General features: G+C 40.9%; 1 protein-coding gene across 1 annotated transcript in view; it reads left to right on the top strand.

The window, feature by feature from the left end:
• The first annotated feature begins 410 nt into the window (after positions 1 to 410).
• LOC143319249 (E3 ubiquitin-protein ligase SMURF2-like) overlaps positions 411 to 25,081 on the top strand; it is a 60,494-nt gene continuing 35,823 nt past the window's right edge. Inside the window, exons 1-2 of the mRNA XM_076728043.1 lie at positions 411 to 810; positions 21,876 to 21,914. Coding sequence (XP_076584158.1) covers positions 759 to 810; positions 21,876 to 21,914 — 91 coding nt within the window. The 5' untranslated portion in view covers positions 411 to 758. The remainder of the gene's footprint in view (positions 811 to 21,875; positions 21,915 to 25,081) is intronic.

Below are 25,081 nucleotides of genomic sequence, written 5' to 3'. Positions count from 1 at the left end.
TATGTTTAGACTAACCATTCATAGAAATTCTTTAGCTCGTTCATGTCGGCATAAAGTGCACCAAGGTGCCCGGATTAAGGCTGGATAAAGACGATTTCAAATTCAAAATAAAATCACCGGATCGACTCGGATCAAATGCTCCAAAGGTCTACACCCGTCGAGGGTTTGTCGCTTTGGCATCTTTAAAAAGGGTAGTCTTTCATAAGTTTAATAGTAACACATGTGACTGCGATGTTGGTTGTTGATACTCACTTTACAACAGAGCCGGAGTGAACGTGCCACTGGTTTGCTTGTTGAAATCAAAGATATTATCTGATAATGCTTTTATTTTGAACGATCGTACCGGATGTGCTCTTTCTCTCTCTGACCCTGGTTGTCCGCCTGCAGTAGCAGTCTTGACCATCATCACGATCAACTTCAGTTAAAGCACAGGCAGGGTAGACGCCTGCCCGAATGGAGAAGAAACAGCTCACTTGATTTCTATCAGGATCCGTGGCTCGCGGCGCGAAAGACATTTAGGAATGCCATTTGCATTGTTAACTGAAAAGGGGCTAAAGTGAAAGTGTTGTTCCAGCGATGTGATTATGATGCGATTACATTGCATACACAGTCAGCGTGATTTGCTATGGTGACACTACAGGCTAACCCGAAGCTAACAGAGGGATTGTTTTTGGGGATATCTTTTTGAAAAACCCATACGCTTACACATGAATTAGATACTTTTTGTTAATTTTCATCAAGCTGGAACACAAAGGGGAATGTCTAGCCAAGGAGTTAGGAGAAATGGCCCAGTGAAGCTGCGGTTGACAGGTAAGCGAATTTAAACCCCCTCCTGCGCCGCACGGAGACGTTAGCAAGTTAGCATGCGAGCCAACCAGGCTAACTAAAATCTAGTAGCTACCGCTTAGACACTGGCGCAAGCCCATGTGTCTCGTGTGACATGAAAATGTTCAACTCATGTTCTATTTTATGTTATATTTTTACCACGCTTAATTGCCTAATTCAGCTGAGTGCGACTCACGCCAACGCACTAAGCATCGGAACGAGCCTTGTTCGTTAGCAAACACTAGCTGCGACAACAACGCTGTATATGATGTATTAACCTAGCTGGCTAACATCACTTTTGGCTGGTTATCGCTTCTGCATCATTACTAATGGGTTTCTTCCAAAGATCGGTTTGTATGAAATACTTGATATCGGTAATTCTGTACTAATGTCCATCTGTGCCTATAGTCGGTCATGGTCATTTTTAAGGTTATTTTTTAACAATTGCTTATCCGTCATTTAAACACAACTACATTTAAGCATTAATCATAAGGACTTGTCCTCTTCTGTGTAGACATGTGCCAGGTACATTTCAGGAGGTAGAGGACATACTGTGTGGCTTCGTACATGGGGTTTAGTAGATGTGGAGTCACAAAGAACATTTGTTTTGGGGTTTTTTTATTTTTTATTTATTTTTTAAAGCAGACATCTTATCACATATTCCGGTGCCATTCCCACTGACCTTCATGTATTAAGATAACGACTGTCATTGTGGTCATTTAAGAATAATAGTGGAACAGCACTGATGTTTTACGCACATATATCTGCAGCATATCCATTTTGTTCCAAGGGAAACGTTTTCTGGTTTGCTCTGAAGAGCTGTGCTCTTGGCTTGCAGGGACATGGTATTTTATGTTTAACCTGTATGGATGGATTTATGCTGAGACCAGACGAATCATCTTTTTTGTTTTTACCTAGTGGCATGAAATGATAAATCTGATGGTGTTCTGAAGATATGATTGCGGAAATCTTGTTTTAAGACTCACAGCAGTGTGGCACTACTATGGCTTTGGCAGGTGCTCTATCATGCTATGGTTTTTGGTAGGGTAAGACACATCATGTGAATGAAGTGTCTTCTCATTCAGCAAACAGGTTCATTTACCTCGAAAGGTCGAGGTACCGTCAATACGGTAAAGAGAGATGACTTTCAAAAATCAAACCTACCCAGATGTCCTTCGTTCTCACCAGCCCTGGATTCCCCCCCATATGGGGAATGGTTTTAAATGGGCTGCAGTGGTCTTCAGACGGAATCCCAGGAATGTGAAACCTCAGAGGAAATGTGAGTCTTTCCCAGTCATAGACACATCCTCTGTCTGTCCTTCACTGGAGAGAAAGGATAAGGGAAACTGTGTGTGTGAGGGGGGAGAGAGAAATTAGGCTTCATATGGCAGAGGGCAACCAGAGTTATTGCTCTCAGTGATGATCAGTGATGTTAAGTCTACATTTAGACTTGTGCATTCATTTAAGCTTTACATGTGTTTAGTTGTGGCCACACTTGATTTATGTGTCTGAGACTGTGTGCGTTTAGACCTAACATTGCATACCAGCCCAAGTCCAGTTTTACTCTGTCTGCTCTGTGGTTTCTTTCATAGTTTGCATGGTTTTTTTTTTTGGTTTTTTTTTTCTTCCTCTCAGTGATAATTAGAATTGGCTAAGCCAAAAGCTGGAATCTAAGGAAGTTAATGGATTTAGAACAATTGTTGTGATCCATTGTTGAGAACATTTTTTTCAAAATTTGGATTTTCTGTTCATATATCAGTTAATTTGATAAACAATATGAATAGGCTGAGGTGTCAACAAGCCCCAGTGTTTAAATCTTGTGCCCAGATGAATAAAATGGATTTTTTTTTTTTTTTTTTTTTTTTAATCTGAAATCAGATTGCTTCAGAAAGATTTACCTGCCATGCTTGTTGGTATCATCTGAATGCATCTGTTATATGCAGCCCTTTGCCTCACTGCCATTTCCCAGCCTTCATTCCTCCTGGCCACCATACATTTTCTCTGAGCAGGAGCCAATCAAATCACAGTAAAACAATGTCCCTGTATCAAACAGGATCTTTGCCTCAGAATTACATTTTAATTTGAATTCTGTTTCATAATTCTGAATTTCAAAGTCAGTCTTTTTTTTTTTGGCTTGCTTGTACCTCTTCAGTGAATTTCTGTATGCTTGACCTCCAACTTTTGCTAAAGTCTGTAAGTGGCTGCAAGTTTTTGCAGAAGCAATTCAAAGGCTAAACACTGTGCTGTGTCCAATAACATGTATCTATTTCCAACTGGGGCAAGTTATGTACCCCTGCAGAAGCTCCCACTTTGTTTCTTTTCATTTTGATATTTCGGCCACACGTCTGCACTTTATTTTCAATTCTTCTCAGATGAAAGTAAAAAAACAAAACAAAACCAAAAACCTACATTGGTATTACTGATGCAAACTGAAAGTCAGCCACATTAAGTTTTTCTTTTGGCTGTTTCCTCACGATTATATAAAATTTGACTGGTGTTGGTCTTGAAATTCTCCCCCACCAAAGTGAAGCCTTTCCTAGATAGGAGTTACACAGGCAGCTCAATTTGAAGTGTGCTGTTTTAGTTTGCCACCCTCACTTGATCACCTCTCGTCACAGCAGTGGATTAGACTTTACGTAGGGTGGGCTTACGCACACTGCAGGATTTTGACCGGAGTCATCCTCAGTTGGGTCATCCCACACTGCATTCAAATGCCACCTTCTAGATTCCTACAAAGACCTTTTTAGAGCTCCTCCTTATGTCTAGAACATTTATCTGGGACAGCTGCTCTTTGATGCTTAAATTAATAATAAAAATAAACTTCCTAGCTTGAATTTGCTGGTAGGCGGTGTGTTGTAATGTCCCAATAGAGCTTGCTGCCAAGCTTATAAAACAGAGCAATCTTGGATTTCAAGAGCTGTTATTCCTAACACTGCAGGGAGCCGACAATCGGTGTAGTTCCCCCACCATCTCCTGTGCCGTGAGTCTTGGTGTATGATTTAGTGAAACTGAACAAGAACAGGGTGTTTTCCCTCACTTTCCCTCACTGGATGGAATCCGGACTTTCTCAAAGGTGAACGACATGAAATGTACAAGGGAATGAATCCATCTCTCACCCCCTTTTTCAAATATGGCCTCTTGGCTGCACTGTGCTGTCACTGCCTCGGCTGTGAGGAAGGGAGTCTGTCTATGTGATCCATTTCCTCCATTAGCCTCCAGTTGGCATGCAGCAAGCAGGGAACGACTGGAAGAATCATCTCAGGATTCTTCCTGTTCTGTGTGAGCGCGTGATACTCAGGCAAGTGAGGAAACCCACATGTACATTTTTCATCTATTCTCATGCTTTGTGCGTGCATGCGTGCGTGTGTGTGTGTGTGTGTGTGTGTGCGTGCGTGCACGTTCCTCATTCTAACATTTTGGGAAGCTAGTGCTGGAGCTTACGTGTGTGTTGAAAGGGGTGGGGGGTTAAAGCCAGGAAGCTGGTGATTAAGATAAAGATCCAGCCTCTGTCCCTGGTCCAGCATTAGCATCGTGGCAGAGTGCATTTTAGGGGAAGTTATGAGGGACCACAGAAAGTACAGCTGTGTATGTGCAAGTTTGTGTTCTCAAATAGAAGACAAACGTACACTTTCACACGCACATGCACGCAAACGCACTCATATACACAGTTGAGGTTCCACAGGATGTACTGTCAGCACGCGATGCTGAGCTAAATTTGGCTGTCGGCTTCCTAAAATATAAGGAATGAATATTGCAAAGAGTGCACTATGGCACAATGAGAGTTTTAGGTTATTTTGTCCATATGGGGCGCTAGAAAATTCTGCATCATGTAAAAAACCTTTTTTTCACATTAGAATGTGAGAAGAATAAAAAATTGTATGATGAGAGATGAATTTATTCTGTTAAATCATTGATATTTGCTTCCCTTTCTTTGGATTGTTTGCTTGATGAGAGGAATTAAACACAGGCATTTGGAAATAACTCTTGCTGATAGTTCTCCTGAATTTGGCAGGAATGGTAGGTAGACATATTCCTTTATATTTGGCCTCCAGTTTTGAATCTTAAAACCAGTCTCACAAGTTACAACCATCTCTGACTCACTTCTTCATCCTCACCTTGAATAGATTAGATTGGTGGTATTAGGCTGTTTCTGCTTGCCAGTTTTGCTGGCCTACCTGCATGATTTGAATGAAAGCTGATTACATAGCAATAGTCACATTTAATTAACACATTGTGAGCAGCTGGGAGTGTGGGGACTATGGACTATGCATGTGCTGTGGTGTAATTTAGTTTGTTACGTCTAAACTGTTTCATTACCAAGTGGCTTTTTTCCCTTTCAGACAATACAAAGTTTTGACAGTTGAAATGTGGACGCGAGTTCGTAATTATGATTCATCAGCACACAATGGACGTGAGTCATACAGTGACGTGTTTGTGGTGTTGCTCCCTGTTTTATGTATCCCTGGCACCAGCTTAATTTAGGAACAAGTAATGCTCCGGCATAAAGTGCAGCTTGACCCAGTTATGAGGTAATTAATAGGCACTGCTCAGAATCCCTGATTCGTGCAGAAGTTGCCTCTAACTGTTCTTAAAATTTTCACCAAATTTATCTCCATTTTGCTACCACACACACATCGAGAAACACAGGGTGAAAAAGATTGCCTGCACCAACAACATGATGATTTACTGGTGTATTTCCTTAAAACAAAATATTGGACCTCAGGCAGGATGAGAGAAGGTAATCTGCATGTGTGCCGACTCAAACTTGTGACCTAAGGAAGGACCCATGTAGAAGATTGCTCACAAACCTGAGCTACCCAGACGCTCACATAAGTAAGCCTTAGCTGTTCAGTATGCACCTCTTATCTCTACAACACCACATATAAAATGCAGCGTGTTGTTTGTGGAGGTCATTGGGCGATCTGTCTTCGCAGTTCACTGCCTTTTTGAAGTCTGAGGTTTGATGTTTGGACTGTTTAAGCCAGCCTGCACAAAAGTATGATGTGTTCAAGCCTACGTGCCCATTTCCATACCGCTTACCTCTGGGTTTCCTCTGTCTGGAATCAGACACTTCCTCCTTGACTTGGCTCTTGGATTTTTTTTCCAAGCCTGTCCATCAGCGTGATTTCTGAACAAGCAGTGTAGCACAATGTGTTACTCTTAGAGATTTGAAGGGAGAGTGTATATATATGTACACACAGATGATTGTAAGAGAATAGATCTTTTTTCATCTCGGTGAGTGTGTACGTATACTGTACTGTTGTGTTTGGAGGCCTGTGTGCGTTCTTCAGCTCAAACGTTTTACACTTGATCTGCCAAGACAAGCGAGATGCCCAAGTGGGGCAGGCCCCACTGCTGGGCTCAGCCCTTCTGTCACCATCCCTCCTTCCATCAGCTCATCTGATGTTCGTAGTTTTATATAAAATAAGATAATCCTTTTATTAATTCCACATCGGGGAAATTTGCAGTGTTAGAGCAGCAACTGGCAACAGGTTAGTAACATGATATAATGGTATAAAAAGAGCATCACAGAGAGGCTGAGCCTTTCTGAAGTAAAGATGAGAAGGGGTTCACCACTCTGTGACAGAAAAACATTTCTCAACATAAAATTGCAAAGAATTTGGGGATTTCATTGTCAACATTACATAATGTCAATAAAAGATTCAGAGCCTCGGAAGAAATCCCAAAATGCAAGGGACCGAAAACTAATAATGGATGGCCGTGATCTTTGGGCCCTCAGACGGCACTGCACTGAAAACAGACATGATTCTGTAGTGGACATCACTGCATTGGTTCAGGAACATTTCCAAAAACCATCATCTGTGAACACAGTTTGTCGCTGTATGCACAAATCCTAGATGAAACTTTACCATGCAAAGAGGACACAATATATGAATCGAATCCACCCTCTCTGGTCAAAGTGGAAAACTGTGGTCTAACGAGTCAAAATGTGAAATTCTTTTTGGAAATCATGGTGTGTGCGTGTCCTCCGGGCTAAAGAGTACCGTCCGACTTGAACTTCCAAGTTCACTATTTCAGTGCCACTACTACTCCCGTATGGTATTAAATCATCCAAGCAACTACTGTTGGATTCATATTGACAAGCTTTTAACTCAGAATTGTAGGAGTCAGCCCGTCAGCTTTCCTTGCAGACCTGTTCATTGTCACTAGCCTGGATGTTTTAAAGAACAGTAATGGATAGATGCAATCAGCGGGTGTGGATGTGTATTTTATACAAAAATACAAATATTGTTACAGTTACAGTTTTTCTAAAGGTAGTGACAAGTCTGGCACAAGAGAGACTCCTTTGTACTGACAATATGCAATGTTTTTGATTTTAATAGCCTGCATTTAAAGACCAAAACACAGATGTTTGTCAGTCTTTGCTTGAATCTGTTGCCTTTGGCGTCTGAGGCAGAAGTCAGTGCCAAAGTGTAAACCAGTCTTAGTCTGTGGAATTTAACCTGTGTGTAAAACACATACTCTGCAGCAAGCCTAATTGGGCTTGTCAATTACCTTTATTTCATTTGCAGCAAGTGACTCAGTTGAGTCATCTGGCTGTGGATGTTGTACTGAATTACTGTCTTGTATAAATATTCAGTATTATAGATTATTCTGTAAGAGATGATACTCCTGTTCCTGTGTGTGTCTGCTTGATCTTGCCTGTAGCACTAGTTTGGGGTCACTGTGTTGTGGTTAGGTTTTGTAGTGCAGTACAGATCTCTATACCCAAATTTCCTCTGCCTCTGTTTAGTCTGCATCACTAGCATGTATTTCCATTTACCGCACACACTACACAAGTTCTGTACAACCATTCGGTGTTCACGTGGCCATCGTCATCATATGGAAACGTTTGTATTCACTTTGTGATGAAGCTGTTCCAGCTGTATTTATCCTCTCTGTTATTATTATATCTAAAACGAAAATACAGACGACAAGGGTAGTAGACAAAATGATGTTGTGCATTTTGCTTAATTTGTGGTGAAAGCATGAAAAAATTCTCACCATGCATGAGGTCATCCTAAGCAACAAAATTCTTTATCTGACCATATCTTCACTTAATATCACAACATGTCTCAACTCAAAGCATGATGTGTGGTCACTTGCTATGCCGTGCTATTTTACCTCCCCAAAGCAAGCAACACTTTATTATTGAAAATACAAAACGCATGTGGCATATTGACTTATGATACTTATGTTTTAAGGTTTTTAAGTTATCCTGTATTGATCCCAGTCAAGAAATACTTTGTCTGTGTTTAACACTTCCTAAATATTAGGAGCTGTGGGCAGCCGCTGTGCAGTGCTTTGGCAATATCTCCAGTTGTAAGGCAGTGCCTTGGCACTGACAGGAGAATTAACCAAACACACATGCTCTTTAAATAATTAATGCAGAATAGTTAAGATCACCTTGTGGTTCAGCAGTACTATTGTAGGCTGACCTATTTTTCTTCCTTTTCCAATAATCTGCAGACATTGAGTCAGTGCAGTGTTTATCTAACCCATCGCTTACCTACCCAGCAGTAGCTCAAGTGTGGCTGTGATGATAGCGCACAAAAGGCTGTCTTTGCTTTTCATCTCTGAGTAACATGATGTGTAATTAACACCAGAATCTCAGAGATGTTGAAGTGTAAGATAACTTAAATCCACAAGTATTTCATTATTGCAGCTCCTGAATCCAAGTATTTATCAAGATCACCAATTTCCCTGCTTTCCTTACCCTCCTCAAATCGCTCTGTGAAATGAAGCTCTTGGTATATGTTTTGTTTTGGAGTTTGGCATTGCTAATGCTGATTTACGGAGATGTAATTGTATAATGTGGGTGAAAAGGGAACGCAGAGCTTTGGTCATCTCAGTTTCTCCTCTGTGCTCAAATTTCATGCTGTGGGGGAACCCTCCCTTCTCTGGTGTGTTGAATCATACCATTTCATTTCATTGATACATTTGCTTTCAGTTGACCTGTGGATTTTTCTATTAGGTTTAGCACATTAAACACCACCACCACAGCAGAGCAGACACAAAGGAGCATTGCTCTGGAGAGATGTTAGCTGTGTGCTGCTGGTCAATCCTCTATTAATTCTCCTGCTACTTGATATTTGATCAGGCTGTAATAGTTTGTTTTGAAAAATGACTGTTAAAAATGACCAATTCAACCTGGCTTAACGTTTTCACTTTCTTTGTGTCTCTACACAACTCTGTGTTTTAGGAAGAATTTGGCATATGATGAGACTGTGACTCAGTACTGAAATCTCACAGGGTGCTGCCAGTCTCATAACTCAGCTTTACTGTCCTCCACTCATGACCTGCATTTTACCACGTAACACACAGGGAGGTTACATGCTTTCTACCTGACGAAAACCTTTTCTGCTAAGTGAAAATTCACAGATTATACAATGTATTGTATAAATCATGCATTTATATTATTCTTTTCATCATAATATAGCCTCTGAATATGCTTTTTTTTCTAGATAGCTTTGTTCTGGGACTGGTTGTTTCAGTCAATCCTTACTTTTATCTGCTTTTCAAATTACTTTTGAACTTGGTGGCATCAGTGTACTTCTGAGCAGGAAAATGGAAAGACTGAACACCTCACTATTGCATAACAGCCTCTGACTGGATAGGAGGTGGTCTTCAATATGCAGAATACATTAAACTTTCCAAGTGCTTCAGGAGGATTTTCCTGCAGAGTATAGAAGTGACAGAGGAAGAAGAGAAATATCACCTTTTCTTTTCATGTGCCTTGAGCATAATATTTCTGACAGCCTCTGAGAATTATGAGGGGAGGCAAAAACCTGAGTCTTAAAAATTTAATTTGGACCATATGAAGAGGCAGGTAATTGGTCTACAGATGTGTTTTTTCTGCAGTGTTGCTCTTGCTCTTTCCTGCACCCTGCCTATCCCCCTTACTGTCACTGTCTGAACTCTCTGTCTCCCCACAGCAGCCTCTAATGTGTCTCTGCATCTTGCATTTCTCTCTTTTCAGTCTTTTACTCTCTCTTTTCTTTTTTGAACAGGATGTCCCTCATGTCTCTGTCATTTCTCTCTCTTCCTTCCTCTCCCTCACTCACCCCAGGATCTAGTCCAGACAGCTGACAGACGACTCCACCGGTGTGGCTCCAGTGTGGTGTTTGTTGTTTTTCTTTCTTTATCTGTTCTCAGCTTGTAATGTCACACATGCGTGCACACATGCATACACAGACGCACACACAAACTTCCTGTGCTGGTCCCTCAACACAGTACTGTACTTAGTGCATGTCAAAGTTTGTTTGGGGACCCTGAGGAGTTTGTGAGGGGATTCCAAAAGTAAAACATTTTTTCTGCTTTTATTTCCTAGAAAACATAAAACAAATATTTGCACTACATGTCACTTACAGTTACCTTACACAGTGTTGATAGTTAAACAATTTAATCCCAAATCAAGAGAGAACATTATACCAAATTAACAAAATAATTATGTATATTATAATCAGAAATCTTTGGCAAATGCTAAACAGCTAAAACTTGGCTGGTAATGCTATTTAAAGAATGTTATCGTGTCATGCTAGGCCTCAATCTCTATGAGACACTGTGACGCTTCCTTCAGTAGAGCAATGTTTAGTACAAGCATATTACAGTTAATGAAAACTGAAACTAGAAGAAACAGCAACAGCTCTGTTGTTAAAAAGCAACAATAATAATAATAAAACTGAAACATTTTTACAGAACTTATATATATATATATGTATTTGTTTTTGCCCCCAATATCAAGTATTTTTTTCTTCATTCCCAGAAAATGAAAAATAAAAATGTCAGTGTGCAACGTCGAAGAACACCACAGATCTACCACTGTTGCCAGGCTAGAGTTGTAAATATTAACTAGTTTCTGCCCATGAGTAAAGAAAAGTCTTTTCACCGCTGAAGCAGGAAGGCAGGTTAAACTTCAACCATCACACTTTCCTCCCCCTCACTGTTCTCCTGCTACTGTTTCTGTGGTCAGACGGCCCACCTCGCTCTGTGTGTGTGTGTGTGTGTGTGTGTGTGTGTGTGTGTGTGTGTGTGTGTGTGTGTGTCTGGTAGACCACTCAGCGTGTCTACTGTATGAACATGCAAACAGATACACACACTCACATACACTGCCACTCAAATTGCATCCCCCCCCCCTCTTTCTGTGTCTGTGTTTTCAGTTTCAGTGTGGGAGAGAGACGGTCAGAGGATGTGAGTGATGCAGTGGTTTTTATTGTGGGGATGAGGATCAAGTAGCTCGGACGGCGCCGGTGTGGCACACCATCCCACTCCTCTCAATATAATCATAGTAACAGCAGGATTTCCCACCTTTTTACAAAGGAACAGAAGAAATATGATTCCCTCTATTCTCACTCCAATAATGCATTAACAGTGAGGGATTTGACCCCTCATTCACCAACAATACGTATTTTTTGATACCAATTTTCCCCCACTTTAAGTCAAGTACTGTCCCCTTTGAAGTTCAGTAGTTGGATTATTGCACCAAGCTAAATGGTGGTCAGGTTATTTCCATCTCGTGTACTTCTGGGTCGCACATCACCACTCTGCATCCCCAGACAACAAAAAGATCTGGACTCGTCTTACAGACTCTGCCAGGCTCAGCTGAGTTTATGTGTACACAGAGATATGGAAAACTGCTAAAACTTAAAGTAACCTCTCCCCATGTCATTCATACTCCGAGTGACAGGAAACATGGCAAGCACTGCCCCATCTCTCTCTCTCTCTCTCTCTCTCTCTCTCTCAACTGGCATTAACTGTATGTTAGACATATTTAAGACATAGACACATTTAATGTTTTGCCTCTCACAACAGTCTAATTTACATATATGCCAGTTTCAAACTGCATCTGTTTGAGCCCAAGACTGATGCAACAACAGTTTGTTCAGCACACTGGCTGTCCCTTGTTGCTCTCAGGTTTGCAAAATGGTTGTTGGACGCAGAGACGTGTGGCTGGCATATTGTATTACCCAGGGTTTCATCTCCGCCTCCCTCCATCACCCCTCTTATCTTTATCGCCCTATTCTCCCTTTCATCACTACAGTTCTCTCCTCTTGGTGCTCGCTGTATCACCTCCACGGCCCAACCTCTGATTATTGTTTTCCACTTAATCATGCTCATCATCTTCCTCTGCCTTGGTCTTCTCTCATCTTCTTGTTCCTGAGGGCTAGTAGTCCATACACAGACACTTAGTGAATGAATCTTAGCATTCATATGGGAACACACTCACTCACTCACTCACTCACTCACTCCTGTGAGAATGATATAGTAGTTGTGGTTTGAAGCACCTGCTACCAGCTACCTACTGAGCCAAATAAGCATCTGTGTAATGCCTGCTAATAGTACATCCTCAAAACTATTTGTTTTTCTTTTATGTAAATATTACAAGCACAAAAATGTCTTATTCACACTACTTACGTACATCGCCGCGCAAATACGTACAGTACTCGTTTGAGCAGTTTTGACTGAAAGTCAGCGTCTAAAGATAGTTACAAACTAAAGCCATAAAATAGCTGATAATGGTTAAGTTTGAGCCAAGATTGTCTAAACCCACATTTTGGCATTTTCTGTGCCTGTGTTCTTGTTTGGAAAACAGCTGCAGGCGGTAATTGCAGTTTGGGTGAACCTCAAACCTCCAACACACATGATCAGCAACACCCTCTCTCGTCTTTTGTCCCTGCCTTAGCCTCATATCAATGCAAGGAAAACCCTTTCTCGTCCAATCACGCACGGTTTGATCTCGTGTGAATCACATGCAGTGGTCTCTTGGATTAAAAATTGACAGCCCTGATCTGTTCTGTCAGATGGACATGAGGTGGGCGACTGAAAAACGCGGCTGCAACGGCTCACATTCAGACACAACATTCATGCACCTAATGAGTCATATGGGAATGACTTTACTGTGGTATGCTATTACACCCGACTGTATTTATATCAAACTTCAATCTGAATGCTTCCTCTATGCATATCCCATTTACTTTGTGACTCACTCTTAAGATGGCTTGACTCCCTCCGGCTTATTTCCTCCCCCTTAATTCTTTTATTTCTTTATCCCTCCCTCTGTCCTTTTCTCTCTGCTTCATGTAACTTTTCATCCTTGGTTTCATACCATCCAGTCTCTCCATCATCAGTATGTGGCAGCTTGCCTCCACCTAAAAACTCATTTAGCTAATTCCCTTTGTTCTCTAAACGCATCACCTCTTACTGTAATGGCAAGGGTTGGCCAATTTTGTGCATTTTGATAAGTAGGGTAGATGGATTGGGTTGTGCAACATATAGTTTATTCTTGTTTCCTAAAAAGCATTTCTCAGTTGACTTTCAATGCAGCTATAAATAAAATAGGAGAAAATTGGTAATCCCGTTCTTTATATGTGGCACTGTAAAGCTCCGATACCTACATTTGATTTGATGGTGTCATTGTTGCTCAGTTCTAATATAGTAATGTGATCCCAGGCCTCATTTATGGAGGCATTTATTATAAACCAAAGGAATCAACAAAACTTGTCCCTCCTATTTCAGAGGGGCATTCATGTCGATAGATGGCTCAGAACATGAAATGAATACAACACAGCTCAACGAAGATGAAAGGGCTGAAATTTAGTTGGATGACAGACAAATATCAGCCAATAAGATTTGAACAGTTCACTTGAAAAGGTTTTGAGACATCCTTTTAACAATTCGACTGTGGTGATTTCAGTGTGGACTTGTAAGTCAGTTTGACAAATGAGAAATATCCTATCTGCACAGCATAAATTTCCAAACTTTACTCTGGTCTACTTTGCTCATTCTTGTCTCTCTCTTCTCTCCTCTGTCATCTCCTCTTATCTCTTTCCGCCATCCCTGCTACTCCTCCCTTAGTGTTTCCACTGTTGCCAAAATGTCATCACTGTCAAAATTCCTTCATCCAAATCAGCTTCTCCTCTTTCTTTCCCTCCCTCTTCGTTCCCATATTCCTCTCCCTTTCTCCCCCTCTACTGTCTGCATTCCACAGATTTGTGACTCTAGATAGACCTCTCTCCACCCCTCCTCACATTCCTCCATCGCTCCTTCTCCATTCTACCGTAGATTCCTGCTTCCAGATGAACATTTTGTTTTTACCTTCTCACCCCTCTGAGACCCAACCCTCCTCCTCTGTGTAGTGACTATGTTCCACTCCAGATTCCTAACTCCAGATTGTTGGCGTCTCCTTGGGGAGCAGAGGGGAGGGGAAGGAGGAGGGGGAGTGTCAGCTGTAGACTGCTGGCCTCTCAAATGAATGACATAATTGGCATCCGAAGCATTCACTGGCTGTAGAAAGGGTGGGAGGTTGGGAAATCGAGGAATGGCTTTCTAGAGGAAGTGCAATGTAGATTAGATACCCAGTTTGGCAACACTGCCCAATTTTAGATATCCATAAATGCTAGTTCATACAACAGCATCATCATTTATTCCAGCGTGTATTTGCTGTAGCAACATAAAGTTGGTCACGTACACACAGTGTGCTTGTGCTTGACATTTTGCCAACATGTATTCTCTGTATGTTCTAGAGAGTGAGCGAGCCCGCCAGGGAGGCGTGAGGACGGGAAGAGGAAGTGTTTTGTTTAACTGTTGAACAATGCTGTGAGTGAGACAGCATGGGGCTGTAGCAAGAGTCAACAGGGGAAAAGGTGAAGGATGTGAGCCTTCCCTTTTTAAATCTGAATGACTGTCACTAATTGCTCGGGGGGTGTGTAGGAGCATGTTTTCATAGGGCCCTATATATAGATAATAGAGATTTGAAGAAATGTTCGAGCCCACATTGACTTCAACCAGGCAAAGTGTGTGTATGTAAAGGTAACAGCAATTAAATTCTGGTTTTGCCACATGCACATTTCTTTACTTGGTAACCTACATTTTGGAGGAGTAGCGATGTTCCTTCAATGAACTTCAGTGATTTTTTCCTGTCTGTTATTAATCTTTCCACTTTGATGGTGTTTTGGTACAATTTTCTTTGAGTCAGGCTACCTGAGGCCTAAAACATTGTTACCATAAATGTATATTTGTGGATATGCATGTAGTTTTTAGGTTATTGCATGCCTCAAGGAAGCAGTCGGCCCCAATGAAAGATTCATGCTCATGATCAACTTGTTGGTAGACAGCCACATCTCTCATGGTCACCCTGTTGACAGGGTGGGGTTGTTTTGGCTTCTGGGAAAAATGGCTTGTTAACTATCTGTGGTCAGGAGGAGCCGATTTGTCTCAAGGTGGAAATGGTGTAACATTAATTGTATCTATGGTGATAGATTTAAAGTAATGGCTGCAAGCAACATGACTAACACTTGATAAATCAGCGTTAACAGTTTCACATAAGGCAGCTGAATAGCGTACTCTGTCCTGTTTAGCGATGATCCACGTCTTTCTTGGCGTTTCACCGGACCTTTGCGAGTGGTTAACCTAGCAAACAACTATAACATAAACGCCAACGGTCAGCACTGTGACGCTGAAAGTTTTTTGCTCAGTGGAAACCCTTGAAAAAAAGTAGAGCAGAACAATGTCTGAATGAGCAGGTAGTTGTTATATCTTCTGCCTCAGCAGCAGCAAAACTTTCAGTTCAGTTGAAAAATCACTCGTCTTCATAACGTAAGGGTCACATCCAACATATGTTCAGATTCTCTGTTTATACCTTTCTCTTGTAATCTTATCTAAACTTGCCCAGTAACTTTCTTTCAACTCATCCACTGCAGTTTTCACTTCCTGCCCTCCGTCTGAATTTAACGTCACGTGACTGCAAACAACCTATTGAGCGATACCTGATTATATTGCAGTCTCTGTTTCGAAGTAGTGACTGTGAGGCCATTGAACCCTTCTGTTTACTGTTATCTTGTGTTTTATTTCAGACGGGTTAAGCCTTTTTATGTCTGTCAGAGAGACCGTCTGAAATGACATCAATGTTCTTCAAAACAACATTTGAAGTACTACATAAATAAAAGCATTTTTTTCCCCTGAGGGGGTTTTCGCTGTCGAACTCCGCACTGTTTTCCATGCTAATATTTGGTAACAGTTTACATTTATGGGCATAATTCTGTGTTGATTAAATACCGCCACAGCATTAAACAAACACGCTTGCTTATTATAGAATTACAACTTGATTGGATGATAGTTCCATGTAAGAGCAGTGTGTGCTTTGAGTCGCTTAGTGACACAGTTTAAATCATATGCAACAAATGCAGATGCAAACGTGACTATTGTTTTCAACCGTCTTGGCTGTAATCTGTTCTGTTATGCTTCTGTCATAACTTGTCCTTGTATACCAGCTGCACTCGAACCAAAAATGCACTAAACTGAAGACGAAAGATAAAAATCCTCAGATCACCGCTACTCCAAAACAGTGTTCTTCACAACAGCATCCAAGCTCAGCAACTGGATGCTGATGCAGCAAGGCTTGACTGCCCTGTCCTTGTAGTTCTGCCGAACAATTAATTGAACAAACGGACCACAAAATGACTGTACTTGACCGTGGAGTCAGCAGTGCACAATCACGCAATGGTCTACTGGAGCTCCTGACTACAAACCCTTTGGTCTAAGGCAGAGCAGCCCAGATCCGTGGCTTGATAATGTTACCAGAGGCTGGGGGCATGCTGGTAGCTCAGTGGAAATCATACACTGCTGTGAACTGTGCTGTGAAGTACAGCTCATATCCATTGTCTTGTCATCCCTGTTTTTTTTTTTTTTTTTAAATATTTAAATGATTTTCACAGGGCCAGGATAATCAAGCAATTTGATAAAGCTTTATCCTCACTGAAACTATACATTTTTATGCATTTACACCATCAACCAATCTGTGCCCACTGAGTCTCGAGCCCAGAAATGGCAATTGAGATGATAAGACTAGTAGTTAAGGTTTTCTTTTGGAGCCAGAAATATGCATTTTCAATTGAATCCCCTGTGCTAAGACCTGCTGTAAAGATTAAAATATTTTCTTAGGCTTATTATGGTCATCACAATATCAACATACTGTCAAGCCAATTCATGTTTAGTCTCCACAAAATTAAGACATGGAACCAAAATTTGCTGAATGTTGTCATAATATGAGATTCAGGTTTTGTGAATATCTTCAAGAAACCGTTTTTTTATTTTGTGAATTGTGTTGCTCTTGTAGGGTATTAGTCTTAGGTACCCCATCCATCAAACTGTGATGCAGAGAGCACCTTGTTTGGGTTTAAAGGATTTGAACATCTGACTTATCCCTCCTCCCACCGCTTTTCTCAACAAACAGAGTGAGGCGTTAAGCAGCCATTGCAAATGGCAAATTGGTGAGTCCCTTGAGAAAACAAGTAGGAATCCCCTGACACCCCTGCTCCTGTCTGTTTACGACCTTTCACCTTTTGACCAGAACTAATGCCAACCTTCAGCCTGATCTTTGTATTCAGACAGATGGAGAGACTAAAGCTCCTGCCCCTCTAACTGTCTCTCTTTGTGGTCTGAGACACATTGTGCGTGTTTTGGAATGAATACAAAGGGACTTGACTTTTTTAAATACACAATATAATTATCATACATAACCATGCAACGATTTATGGAAATTACAGTCTGACATCAGTGGGGTTGTATTTATATTCAGTGAAAGTTTACAGAGGGATTTGTCGCACTGCAAGATGTAATGATTCATTTTGTTACATTACGTTATATATGTAAATACAATTTCTGACTGTGCTGAAGCACAGAAAGTCCTCATCACGGTTGCCCTGTCTGGTAACTTGAAGCAACGGGACAAACATAATAATCACACATAAAGATCTTTGAAAAATATTGAACTGTCATTATTTAGGAGGTATTTCTAGCCTCTGACTCATGGCGTTGCACTGATTTTATGTCCTGCTGGTGGTTGGACATGGACATTGGACATGAAAGGTACTGAGACATCCAAAATTGTTTCTTTCCCAAAGTCTTAAAATGCTGGTTTGTAAGCTCAATAAAGTACGAGACTTAAACAGCACACCACCAGTTCTCCAGGGGATTGGAAGCTACGGTTGACCTCTGAAGCCTGAGGACATATTGTCTGGGTCAGTGACAGGTCACTGTCTGTCTCCACCTCCCTTAGCTACAAGACAGTGGTAAAGGCATTATCCTACTGTGTTAGTAGCTTTGGTGGACAGGCTTGGTTTGATGTGACTGTTTGTTTGATTTATGGCTTGTTTCAGACAGTGTAATGAGGTGGCACACCTACAAATGGTCCCAAACCACCAGCTGTTTCACATCCTTTTAATAAACAATGGAGCTGACCCCTTCTTGGCCCTTTAACTACTATCACAGCTTGGTTTAAGATGAGGGCAACTTTGGGCGGTTGAATCAGCAATATTTAGGGAACAGTTTCGGTTAATTTGACCTGCCAATAGTGTTCTTCTTCTTCTTCTTCTTCTTCTTCTAGATAAATGTTCTTTGACATGGACTGCAAAAATGACGATAATTAGATTTTGACCAAATGCTGAGGGATTTTTGGCTCTTATTTGATTAAAGAAATGTGTCATATTGTTGTTATTTTGAAATGCTTTACAGATAGATCTTTGTCTTGTGTGAAAGTGAGATCTCGACTCAACACACCTTGAAAGTGTTTATCATGACCAGAGAAAGAAAAAATGGCTACAATAACGCAATGTTATGTAGATATTCTGATTAACTTTGTCCAACCAAAGAGTCAGGAATGAATTGCAATCCTTTTATCTAACTGAGGTCATCATAAGATAAGATAAGATTGACTTTATTTATCCCACAATGGGGGAAATTCACGTTACAGCAGCAAGAGTGCAAGAAGTCAGAGGACAAGAAGACAAAAAAATATTGCACAAGTGTTATATACCCTACGGTAATTTACAATATATACAATACATACACACTTAGGTAATTTAAAAATGACGATTGCACATGAAAACAGAGGAAAAATGTGAGGGGTAATGTCTTTGGAAATCATCAGTGGATGCTTATCATCTACCCCACCGCTTAGTTGTTTGCAGGACACTGGTGTGCAGCCACATTTATTGTCTCTCCTCTTAATGTTAAATTGAGGGTTTGTGGTGGGGAACAATGATACATGGACAACACTGAGGTCAGCCTTGCTCAAGGGCTTCCTGGGCGTTTAGTGATTCCTTGTTGACCCAGCTTTCTGTGTTTCTGTGTTAAGAGCTGAATGACTCTGGTCCTCTGCCAGCCCAGGGTCACCATGGCCCGCCTGCTCACGTGGCATCTATTCAACAATGCCATATCCCCACAGGGTGTATGGATGAAATTTGATTCCTCATGGATGCTAGGGGCCAGAGTGGTCTGCCAAAGCCCAAATAAGATACTCAATATATTTATGAGGCTACTGTGTAATGATGGGGGTAGTATTTGCCACAGCATCTGAGTTTTTCTGAACATTTCTCAGGCCACCTTTTCAAAACATAGTCTTACAACCCTATATGAATTTAGGCTGTAAAAAAGGGTAATTGAAAACAGGTCTCACAATTATGTTACACTGTATTTAGTCCACAGTGTGCAAAACATCAGCTTTGCTTTGTTAATAAAATTGTATTATAACTTTAAAATTTCCTCAATAAAAGTGCGATGTATTTCTCTGTGTTCACCACCCAACTAAGGTTTTAAGTGGTAATAAGGACTGATGTTAACTTGATGCATTTTCAAACTTCTCTGTATTTTTATACTCTAGTAGTGATGACAGTACCTTTTCTATAGCAACTCAGTGCTGCTGAATACCTGAAGCTTGAACTGGAAAACTTTCTGATACAAATCCAAGGAGGCTTTCCCCAGATGTCAGGGATGAGAAGTTAATCAGCCCCGCTATAATGCAGATACACATTCTGACTGTGCATTATCTACCTTGTTGCTTGGCTTCTTTGTGTGAGACAGACTGTTGTAGCACCAATGTAGAAAAATCAGCAATAAGTCAAGTATGTGCCTTGTAGATTCCTGGTTTGATATCAAATGTTTTTGTGCCTGCTGAAAAGTTAGTCTGGAGCCCAGAAATGGCAATGGAGATGATCAGAGTAGTAGTTAAGGCTTTCTTTTGGAGCCAGAAATATGCGTATTCAATGACCTGCACAAAGAAAGGTATGTTTCATGCCCACAAATAGGCTCATACATGCAGTATATACATACATCTTCAAAGCAAGGGTTAAGGCCTCAGACGGTGACCCATTTACACTTTGGTGGCTGATTTTTGTTTCTGAGTTGGATTCTCTGTTCATAAATGTTCTGCCAAGATTTCAGGCCCTCGTTTCTCCTGTTTTTCTCCTGTCTGCCGACAACATGGTGTTCGTTTTGTCCCACAAGAGACTTTTCTGGCTGCCTCCGATTTGGCCTGCACCCATGCTGTCTGCTTTGGCAGTGTAATTTCCCCTGACAAGCTGATGGTTAGTGCTCATCTTGCAGGCCCAGTCAGTGTATTTTGGTTTGTGTTGAGATCGTCTGTCCCATGTTGTGATGCTGTCTGATTTGTCTTCACTGCCAAGGTCTCCACATTGAATCAGTATGATATGAAGGTTGGCTTCCCTGGTCTGTCCATATTCGAAAGTGGTGCTTGTTTCTCATTTGTGTCAGGTTCACTTACGCTTACATGATCTATCGTGATTACCATGCACATAATGTCCCTAGCACGGCACTGCTTTGGCATAGGGGCATTAGTGTGCTTGCAAGATGAAATAATAAAATCAACTTTGTGATAACTGTCTTTATAGGATAGAAGGTCGAGATTGTGATAACACTTTTCATAGTGTAGGGTTAAGTAAACCATTGTATGTAAATGTCTAGTCCTCAAATATAATACGACTCCCACAATTTCAAACATCATTTCCAGAAAAAGAATTGTCTTGCACAAGGGCCAATATGGTAGTGAATAAATGTAATTAACTTGTCATATGCAGACTACTTTATGCCTATATTATGGTAACTTTCTGTGCACATATAAACATGTGGAATGGTTACACCAGGTCTCTGACCTTCTGCATAAGAATTCTGTGTTTTTAAGCTTCATTCAAGCTAGATACGTATTCATAGTTCATGTATCCTATTTTCTAAATGTGGTTTGTGCTTTAGTAGTTGACTGCTATAAATAGATGCTCATACAATAGCATACAATACCACTACAGGCTTTACATGGTTTTGTAGACGCTGGACAACATTCCCTTTGAAAGTCTTGTCTGGTTGGTTTTCACAAATGATAAGCTCTCGTCTGAAGCTGCATAGACATCTGATTTATTAGACAATGGCAGACGGGGGGAAGTGGCAGACAATAATGCTAGATAAAGAAGATGACTAGCAGCAAACTGATGTGATCTGTACTTTAACTTCCTATTTTGAAGCAGATACAATGTGCCTTTATAGCCCATTGAGCTGCCTGGCCACTCCAGAAGATCTACTTCTTTTACTTAATATGTACATTAATCTTGCAGTTAAAGATTAAGTGAGGTAGACACTATTTTACCCCACCCAAGACCTAAGACCATGATTTAGAAGGAAAAGAGAGGGGTCACTTGTACCTCCACTGATAATGAGTCATTGTTGTTTTTATCACCTTCAGCGTGGTGGGTTTCTCTTCCACTGCTCTTGGTCTGCTTTGTCACGCTCTATAATTGTCAGAGGATTGTCTAGCCAGCTCCAAACAAAGCACTGGCCTGCTTCAGTTCATGTAGGCCCTCCAACACTCTAGAAGGGAGATATTTTGGTTTGGGGCGGGGGGGATAAAAAAGACAACAGCAGACGAACCCAAACACAGACTTAACCTCCTACTTTCTCTGTCTCTGTTGAAAGCAATTGTATGTTCACTATGATGCAAACCTCCAGTGACTTGCTTCATACAGAGGAGTGCTCATCTACTCAATATTTTAAAAGGAGAAACTCTTAAAACGGATGTCCAAGCATGTGATGGAACTGTGAGGATGGACAAAGCAATATGCTGGCAAAAATGCAGCAATAATTAGTGAAAGGAAACTATAAAGTTTTTTTCCTTTTTAAATCTTGCGTCCTTTTTTTTTTTTGGTCTAACTTGCACATCTAATTTTTTAACCTGTCAGTAAGATCTCTCTCTGTGTCTTCTCTTTCAGTCCTGTGTGCAAAGAACCTGGCAAAGAAAGACTTCTTCCGTAAGTATAGCCTATTTTTACATGTTGCTATTCCTGTCCCATTCCCTCTCCTGTGTATTAGAATGGGCTTTGTCAGCAGTGGCAGCTTGCTGGCTTTTGAAACCATGGTGTAAATGATGTCCCGTAGGAATTGCCTGTCTGTTATACACACCAGGAGGCCTCGCATGCACAGGGACCCACTGCTAACCTAACTTCTTGTAAGAGGCATCAGGTCCACTGGTATGGAAGCACTAGACCAGGGGTTCTCAAACTTATTACTTGAGGGTATCTCTGAGAAATTTGTATTCAAGGTCAGTGGTCCAATACAATTGCCAATAACAAAACAACATTTAACAATTAATTAACTTCACATCTCTCATGATTGGGCCAGCATGAAACCGTGGCAGACAAGGCTCAGACAGGTAGTCCATATTTATTTCCGACTCAGACATATTCTTACAACTACATTTACACTAGTTGTATAATCTGTGTCGTAGAGCCACATTTTGTATCTGCAATTCAGGAGCTGAAAGCAAATTCTCCAGTGTAATGTTAAAGTGTGAACTCGGCAGCAACAACACACAACACTCTCATTAACAGTTAACGTTGCCATGAGAACAACATCGGTGGAGGGAAATGAGCCACATTAAAACCACATTCATCAGGGAACAAGTGTGTTCTGGCCAAATTAGCCTATAATCATTTAATATTCTAACTTACTTAGGTAATTAATGTTGTTTTTATTAGTCTGTATCAGTGTGAGGAGACTCTTCCCGGATAATCACTGTATACCTAAACTAGAAAATGACTGGCCCTCTTCCACTGGTGAGTAACGTTAGATATGTACGTTTTGAATTCATTAATATTCTGCAGGCCAGATGACCTGGGTCTGGAATGATTTGCCCTTTGGGTTGGATGCAGTGTTTCTGGATGTTGTTGATACATGGTTTTCTCGTTGCATGGTAGTGTCTTCACTTGCATTATGCCCAAGCAGCTTTTCACAAGTGGGGAACCTCGCTCCATCCTTGCTTGTGAATGACTGAGTCTTTCGAGGATGCCTCTTTAGTACTCAATCATGATACTATCACCTGTTACCAATGAACCTGTTTACTTGTGGAATGTTCCAAACAGGTGTTTTTGGAGCATTCCACAACTTTCGCAGTCTTTAGTTGCCCCTGTCCCAATGTTGTGCTTTAGGGCGTTTCATCACCCTCTGTTTAAGATATAAGGACAGGAGGCCTGTTCTCTGCTCCTCCCATTAATGGAAGAGAAAGTATATTGTTCCACTGACAAGACATGTTTCACAAAGAAAACCCCCAGGCGACACACACCTTTTGCCTTAATTGCCAGTTATGGTAAATGTAATAAATTGCAGCAGTAGTTTGGTTCTCCACTAACCTCAAAGTCATGCATATAGACAAAAGCAGGTTCATTATGACAGACACACACATGCTTACACACAACCACAAAGAGGGATGTCCCACTAAAGCATAAGGGTGACTGAACAGGTTTGACTTGTGTGTGGTATCGGTGCCCAGAGGTATAGACACTGACACGTTTAACATTCCTGTACAAAAAAAAAACAGCAGATCAACACACCAAGAAAAATCCCTTATCAGATTTCCAACTGAATGTGAAAATACCTGGCTTATAGTTGTGGAGTAAAGCTTTAATGTCCCAAATGAGAAACATTTCTTACAGACAGCAAGCAATAATAGGGAATACAAAATGAAGGCAACAATCAGTAAATCGTCAATCAATTCTATACACTCAATAAATACAGAAACAAACACAAGTACACAGGTTAGCACCATTTGACTTGCCTATTATTTACTTATGAATAGTCTTCAGACCACACCATGACATCCATGGCTCTATTTTTTTTTTTGTCTTCAGAATTGATCAATAGGCTGAAGCGAAATGAACAGTATTTATGATCAGAGGTGCCCAGAGGAGCTTTGCAAAAAGAGTCGTATGCTCCCCTGATGGTCCCATAACAATGGCCATCTGAGGATATTCCCTGCAAACGCTGCATCACTCTAATGATGACTGATGTTGCATTGTCCACACTTGCTTTAGAGTGGATATAAACAACTGTGATAAGTTATTGTGGAAATTGTCCTGTGACTGTAACTCACAGTTTCACAAGCAACCACAGTAAACATCAGCAGGTGTTTACATATAAACACACACCCCCTATTTGGGTCTCGATCCAATGCCAAGGGCTATCAGAAACTTTCAATTTCATGATCTGAGTTGATTTTGCTGTGAGTGAAGATGCAGGCATTCTGTATTCTGACAGAACTTTTTCACTTTCTGTTCTTCATCTTTTCCCATAAAGATGGTACATTAGCAAGCATAATAGAGGGCAGCTGTTGTCCCTGCAGTCTCTGACGCACTCCCCCCTCTCTTCCCCTTCTCCTCACCCAAGAAGTCCTGGTCCTAGTGGATTACATTCCAAAGCATTCCTTCAAAACTACCAGCTGTATGACTTGATTCCATTGCCGCTATACCAGAATCACAGCACTCGGCAGAATCGGCTGTGCTTGAGTCAGTGAGGCTGGTTGCACTCCTGTAGGCCAAAGACAGATGTAAGAAAAAGGACTAATATCACAAGAATAAACAAGTCCCTGTTCTCCAGACAGGAAGTATCAAACAAATAGACTATGGAACAACAAAGCAAAATAACAAACAAAGGAGACTGCTGCAGGTGCACCTCTCCAGCTCCAACTGCTCTGCATTTATTCTTCATATTGCTGCTCTTACACGTCCTCTCTTTGCTGAGCACATGATTCAGACATTGGATTCACTTAGAAGTGGGCTTTGTCAACAGCATTTCCTTGCCATTTTGTGATTCATAAAACAGATGAAGAGTTGAATAAAACAGTCTTCTACATCACCAAACACAGTTTGTTTAACCTGCCTGTCATGAGAGTTTGGTCAGGACAGTTGTTCCAAACTAGATGATTAATCAAAGTTAGAAAAAGTTTCTAAAGTCATAGTAAAGTGTTTCTCTTAGAAATGGAGATAAAATTTAATGTTTACTGAACTTAACAGACTATCCCATTAGTCTTGATACAGAGAGAGAACAAGTGTGCAGAAAGAACTGGTATAGAACTCTAAAAAAGGTAGTTATCTAAAGTAATTGTCACCTTTCACCAATTTAAGTTGGCAGCTGTAGTTGTATA

This window comes from Chaetodon auriga, chromosome 4, assembly GCF_051107435.1.
Source record: "Chaetodon auriga isolate fChaAug3 chromosome 4, fChaAug3.hap1, whole genome shotgun sequence".
Lineage (NCBI taxonomy): Eukaryota > Metazoa > Chordata > Actinopteri > Chaetodontiformes > Chaetodontidae > Chaetodon > Chaetodon auriga.
Note: the sequence above shows the minus strand (reverse complement) of the source record. Positions and strands in the feature narration are given on the sequence as shown.